Below are 6,577 nucleotides of genomic sequence, written 5' to 3' on the forward strand. Positions count from 1 at the left end.
CTCCTCCTCCTCCTCCTCCTCCTCCTTCTCCTCTTCCTCCATGAATGGATTCTGTTACCGCTGGGAACCTCCGCAGGAATGGGTCCTGAAATCATTCCCATTTCACAAATGAGGAAACTGAGGCCCAAAGAGGGGACGGCACTGGGAAGCGCAGAGCTTTCAAAGGCCCCACCTTGGCGGGGGCCAGCCAGTGGGTGGGTCCCCCAGAGCTGGCGGCCCCCCGTTGCTGTAACAAAACAGTGGTCCCTCGATGGCAGTGGCCCCTTGATGGCCTCGGCTGTCTTGTCCACCCACAGTGGCATGACTTCATGGAACTTGGCAACAGCATTCCTGACACCCAGTTGGACCAGATCATCAAGACCCAGAAAGCTCATCAGTGTGCGGTCATCATCTACACCTCGGGGACCGTCGGCCTCCCCAAGGGCGTCATGCTCAGTCACGACAACGTAAGCGCCAAGCCCTTGGCTGTGGGCGGCGGGCGGGGTGGGTGCTCCGAGCGGGGGTGAGACAGGGCTTCAGGGCAGACCTGTCCGAGGCCTGACTCTGCAGTCTCCGGCGGGCCGTCTGGGACCCAAGCCTCGGTTTCCTCATCTGCGGGATGGGAGCATTTCCACCGGGGGCTGTTGTTCGTAGAGAGCTAAAACCGGTGGATTCTATTTTCTAAATGAGAGCACGGGAGAGCAGGGCGTGTCCGCTCCCGGCAAGCGGGGTTGGCTGGAGAAACCTCCGCAGTGCCCCCCCCCCATGGCCACAGCGGGTGGTTCCGGACCCCCTCGGACCCCCTCGGAGATGGACTAATCCCGAGCACATATCTGGGGCCAAATGCTCCACGCGTTGGACTCGGCCATCCTCTCTCCCGTCCACTCGCCCAGCAACAGCTGTCAGGCACACACCGTGGTGGGGACGTTCCAGGGCTGGGGATACCGCAGTGAACAAGCCAGACCCAATGCTGGATCCCAGGAAGACAGACGGGAGGTGAACAGGCAAACACAGGCTGTGCTAAGACTCAGACCATAACACCTTCAACCGCAGCCGTGTAAGGTGGCCCCTCTAAGGAGGTGACATTTGAGCCACGCCAAATATTCAAGCAGCAGCCCACCGTGGGAGTAGGTGAGGGGGGGAAAGCCAGAGGAAGAGCATTCCAGGAAGAGGGAATGGCCAGTGCAAAGGCCCTGAGGCTGAAGCAGGCCTGGTGAGTTGGAGGGACAGCTGCGAGGTCCACGTGGCTAGATTAGCACAGTAACTGTTCCCCGTAGATTTATGACAACATTGAGAAATACAGATAGCGAAATTGTAGACACTCTAAAACTTTACTTGAAGGTATGCCCTGGAAATGGGAAAGCACCAGTCCGCTCACTGTTGGCGTATTTGTGTGATGGGATCGTGGGTAGCCTGTTTGGTTCTATTGTTTTATAATAAGCATGAGATTCAAGGACCTCGTCATTAGACCAGAGACCCTGTGCCTACTAGAAGAAAAAGTAGGACCAAATCTCCATCTTGTCGGCTTAGGAACCAAATTCCCCAACAAGACTACTAAAGCACAAGAAAGAACCAAGAATCAGTAAATGGAATTGTATCAAGCTAAAAAGCTTCTTCACAGCAAAGGAAATAGTCAAAAACATGGAAAGCCTACAGAATGGGAAAAAAATCTTAGCCACTTGCACCTCAGAGCGTTAATCTCCAGGATACACAAAAAACTAAAATAATAATAATAATAATAATTACACACACAAATAAATAACCCAATTAATAGATGGGCAAAAGAACTGAATAAACACTTCACAGAAGAACAAATACAAATGGTCAACAAATGTATAAAAAAAAGTTCAACATCTCTAGCAATTAGAGAAATGCAAATTAAAACTACACTGAGACTCCAGGTCATCCCAGCCAGAATGGCAATCATCAAGAGTAGAAGTAACAACATATGTTGGTGAGGTCGTAGGGAGAAAGGCACACTCACACATTGCTAGTGGCACTGCCCTGTGCTGCTGCTCCCCATCTGTGAGACGGGCTGGGGAACAGGGAGCCACGGACCCCAGGTGTTGGGAGCAGGGCCGAGGGGCAGCTTGGAGCTGCAGAGCATGGCTTTGTGAGCACAGCAGGCCCTCGGGGAGGTGAGGCCCTGGGGAGGTGAGGCCCTGGGGAGGTGAGGGCCTGGGGAGGTGAGGGCCTGTGGGCGTCTCTTGTGTTCTAGATCACGTGGATGGCTGGAGCAGTGGTGAGGGACCTGGAGCTGACGGCAACCCCCCGAGCATCAGGAGGTGGTGGTCAGCTACCTGCCCCTCAGCCATATTGCAGCGCAGATGATGGACATGTGGGTACCCATAAAGATCGGCGCTGTCATTTACTTTGCTGAATCAGATGCGCTCAAGGTAAGGCTGGGTGAGGACCTGGGCCCCACGGCATCCTCCGGGCGGCCCCAGGGGTGGAGGGCTGTCCCTCCAGGGAACAGGTGTCCTGCTAAGCTCTAGGTCTATGAGGCTTTTTCCTTAGTCCTTGTCTTCTGCTCCAAGATTCCTTGAATATGTGATACCATCTTTTCTTGATTTATTGAATTTTAAATATCATCAATTACCTTTCCACTGTGGTAAGTAAAAATTTACTTCCTTTTCTCCCCCGTTTCCACACATCTCCCTTCCCATCCTCTCAGGGTCAATCATTCTTACCAGTTTAGCCCAGCACTTCACTATATGGTTATGTTTCCCTGTCGGGTACAACTTTTTGGTTTTTCTAGAGTTAATACTTGCTTTTCTTTTCCAATTTGGTGACATTTTTGCACACCAGTCCAGTCGCTCCATTTGATCCAGCCCGTGTTCATTGGCATTTTTCAAATGGTCAAATATCCGTTGCCTTTCTTCCCTTCAATTCTTAGCTCTAATCTGGACGGCTGTTGTCCTAGGTTGGACCACATAGAAGCAAAATCTGAGATGGGTATTTTTGTGATTTATTGAGAGGAAGCTCTCAAGTGAAAGGAGAGGAGCAGAGAAGGTCAGGGGAAGAAGCCAAGAAAGGATGTCGGTTTGGCTGGACTAAAACCTCCTTCAATCCACGGGAAGCCCTAAGACATGAATGCACCACAGAGTTGCTCCACTTGGGCCAGGAAGACTGGTGTCTATGTCTCAGATAGTCACTGGTTGTAGGCTCACGCACCACAGGGGAGCACAACTTGCCAGGCCTTTCTGAGTAAGGGCTCCTCTCCAGAAAAGAAGACACCGTGCACTGTGGGGACCAGGCTAGAACACCCACGCACCTTGTACAAGCCACCATGCAGGGCTATCCCTTCCCCCACACTGTGGTCTGTTTTCCAGGGTCACTGTGTCGTGTTTTTGGATATTCCTTCATGTGGCTGGAGATCGCCCATGGTAGCTTTTTCAGAGTAATTCTGTGAGAGGAATTTTGATTTCTTTTATGTCTGGACTTCGCAAACATAACAAAGCCAGAAGAGAACTCTGGAGTTCCACCGGCCCCTGCTGCCCCGTGAGCTCCCTGGTACGGCCACATCGATGACCGCACAGTTAGTGGCTTAGCAAGGCACACTTTTATGATGTCATAGCTCTGGAGGTCGGACGTCCAAAATGCCTCTCTCTCGGTGTCCTCGGGGCTGGTTCTGTCTGGGAGGTCTTGGGGAGCATCCATTTCCTTCCTTCCTCTCCCAGCTTCTAGGGGCCTCCCGCGGTCCTCAGGGTGGCCTCTCCCTCCACCTGCTGAGCCAGCAGTGCAGTGCCTTCCACTCTCAACCCTCCTCCACAGTTTGCTTCCATCATCAGATGTCCCTGACTCTGGCCTCCTGATTGCCCCTTGCAAGGACCTTGGATGACACTGGGCTGCCTGGATGATTCAGGAAATGTCCCCATCTCAAGATTCTCAACTTTGCTGGGCTTGGTGGCCCATACCTGTAATCCTAGGAACTTGGGAGGCTGAGACACAAGGATCTCAAGTTCAAGGGTAGCCTCAGAAACTGAGCAAGACCCTGACTCAATTAAAAAAAAAAAGACTAGAGATCTGGAGGTGTAGCTCAGTGATGAGGGAGCTTGGGTTCAACCCCTCAACTCAACAACCCTTCAACTCAACCACATCTGCAAAGACCCTTCTGTCCCCAAAGACATGGTCATCACCAGTTCTGGGAGTTAGGGTGAGGAGGACATATTTGGGGGGAAGGCATTATTCTCCCCCACACTCTCAATCAAGCAGCTAAATCCTGGGCCTTTGTTCTGCCTTCTGGAAGGGCCTTCTCCTGTTCTGTGAGTGGCTGACTCTCCCTGTCACTTAATTCTTTGCTTGACTGTTTCCTCGGTCTCTCAGTCACTCTCCTGTCCCCTCTGTTTGGTGCTTAAGCCACTGCAGTTACTCAATAAGGCATGCTTTTTTATTTTTTTAACTGAATGCATAAAGTATACACAGTCACCTACTGGATCCAAGAAGTTCCATCTTCCCACATCCTTATCAATCCCTAATAGTGTCAGAATTTTTAATTGTCAATCAGAGTTGTGCTGAGGGGTCTTGAGGTTTAAGAATCTGCCTTGTGTTTCACAATAGCTGCAGCACTTCACATCCCCGGGGGTGTATGAAGGTTCTGGTTTCTCCATGGGTGCCCAGAGCACGTATCCACTTAAAATTACTTTATGGCCATTCTAATGGGTACAACGTGGTGCCTTATTACTTTAATTTGCACTTCCCTAATGGCCAGTGATGGTAAGATCTTTCCCTGTGTTTATTGGCTATTTGTATATCTTCTTTGGAGAAATGTCTGTTTGAATCTTTTGCATTTTAAATTTTGGTTGGATATTTAACCTTAGTGTTGATTTTAAGAGTGCTTTACATATTCTGGTTATGATTTTTAAAAATTTTCGTTGTAATTACACAATACCTTTATTTTATTTACTTTTATGCAGTGCTGAGGATCAAACCCAGAGCCTCACCTGTGCTGGACCAGCGCTCTACCACTGAGCACTCCCCCCCATGAATTCTTTATCAAATAGAAGACTCACAGGTGCTCTCCTGGTCCTGTGGTGTGTATCTCTGTTTTCGTCATAGTCTTTTGAAGAGTGTCAAGTGTTTAACTTGAATGAGACCCACTTATGGGTTCCCCCTTTCATGCTTTTGTTCTCGTATCTAGGAAATCTTGGCCCACGCTAACATCACAGAGATTTTCTTCTCTTTTCCTCTAGAAGGATTTTGTTTTATCACTTCCACTTTAGGGCGATGCCCATTTCAGTTTTAGTGTTGCCAAGCGGAGCCCCTTGTTCACTGTGTGGAGTCCCTCTCTCTGCCCTGCAGTCCTCGGCACGTTATTGAAAATCGGTTGTTTACAAATGGAAGGTTTCTTGGGGGACTTCTTCTCTGTTCCCTTGAGCAGCACGGCCATCCTTAGGCCAAAACCACACTGCCTTGGTCATGGCACTTTGTATCAGGGTGATCGACCTGTCCCAGTGTGCCTGGGGATTCCCCACTTTTTAAACTGAAAGTCATGCATTTCTGGAACCCCCTCAGTTCTGGGTAAGCCTGCACAGTGGATTAGCCTATTTTATAGTAAGTTTTAAAACTAGGTAGGAGCCTCTGATTTTGTTCTTCTCCCAAATTGCTTTGCCTGTTGGAAGCCTCGGCATTTCTATGTGAAACGTAAGATTGGCCTGTTGATTTGTACATGACCTCCTGCATGGATTTGGACAGGGATTGCGGGGATCAAAAGATCAGTTGGGAGGTGAATCTTGCTTCTTTTTATTATTATTTTTTTTCACAGTTGCATACTATCCCATTACAAGCTTGGGCAATTTCTTTAGCTGATCTCACTTGCTTAACATGCAAATTGTTTCCATTATGCCACAAATCACATCTTGTTTGCCTTTCTCTGTGTATCCAAGTCTTTCATTCAGCTAAATCCCTCGGCTCACTTCCAAGCATCTTCCCGGGGTGGGTGCCATATCCAAGCCCTGGAGAGCATGAGCTCCCGTGGGACTCGGCTGTCCAATCCGCGAGGGGAAGGTCCTCAGGCTGTGCCACACCCCGGCTCAGGTCCCCCCAAGGCACTGCGGACGTGCCCCGACCGGACCTGCCCGTCAGTCCTGCGCAGGGCACACTGGTGCACACCCTGAAGGAGATAAAGCCCACCATCTTCCTGGGGGTGCCCCGCATCTGGGAGAAGATGCATGACACCATCAAGGAAAACCTGGCCAAGGCCTCGAGCTTGAGGAAGAAGGCGTTTACGTGGGCAAAAGACACGGGCCTGAAGGTCAACACCAAACGGATGCTGGGGTAGGTGGCGGCCCGGGCCCGGGCGGGGCAGCCCAGCCTTCCCGCCCACCCGGCTCCAGGATGTCCTTGGCCACCAGGAAACGCGACCTCCCGCTGGGCTACCACATGGCCAAGGCGCTGGTGTACAGCAGGGTCCGCCGCTCCCTGGGCCTCGAGCACTGCCACGCCGCTCACCGAGAGCACCTCCGAGTTCTTCCTGAGCCTGGACATCCCCATAGGCGAGATCTACGGCCTGAGCGAGAGCTCGGGGCCCCACTCCATCTCCACCCACAGCGACTACCGGATCCTGAGGTGGGCAGGCCCGGGCGGGGGCAGGGGCAGG

At 51.2% G+C, this 6,577-nt stretch overlaps 1 protein-coding gene across 1 annotated transcript in view; it reads left to right on the top strand.

The window, feature by feature from the left end:
• The window catches only part of LOC107157462 (long-chain-fatty-acid--CoA ligase ACSBG2-like), a 22,900-nt gene that overhangs the window by 9,809 nt on the left and 6,514 nt on the right, over nt 1-6,577 (top strand). Inside the window, 6 exon segments of the mRNA XM_048812630.1 lie at nt 297-446; nt 2,198-2,242; nt 2,244-2,375; nt 6,074-6,255; nt 6,333-6,419; nt 6,421-6,546. Of these exon segments, the coding sequence (XP_048668587.1) occupies nt 297-446; nt 2,198-2,242; nt 2,244-2,375; nt 6,074-6,255; nt 6,333-6,419; nt 6,421-6,546 (722 nt within the window).

This window comes from Marmota marmota, unplaced genomic scaffold, assembly GCF_001458135.2.
Source record: "Marmota marmota marmota unplaced genomic scaffold, marMar, whole genome shotgun sequence".
In the NCBI taxonomy this organism is placed as follows: Eukaryota; Metazoa; Chordata; class Mammalia; order Rodentia; family Sciuridae; genus Marmota; species Marmota marmota.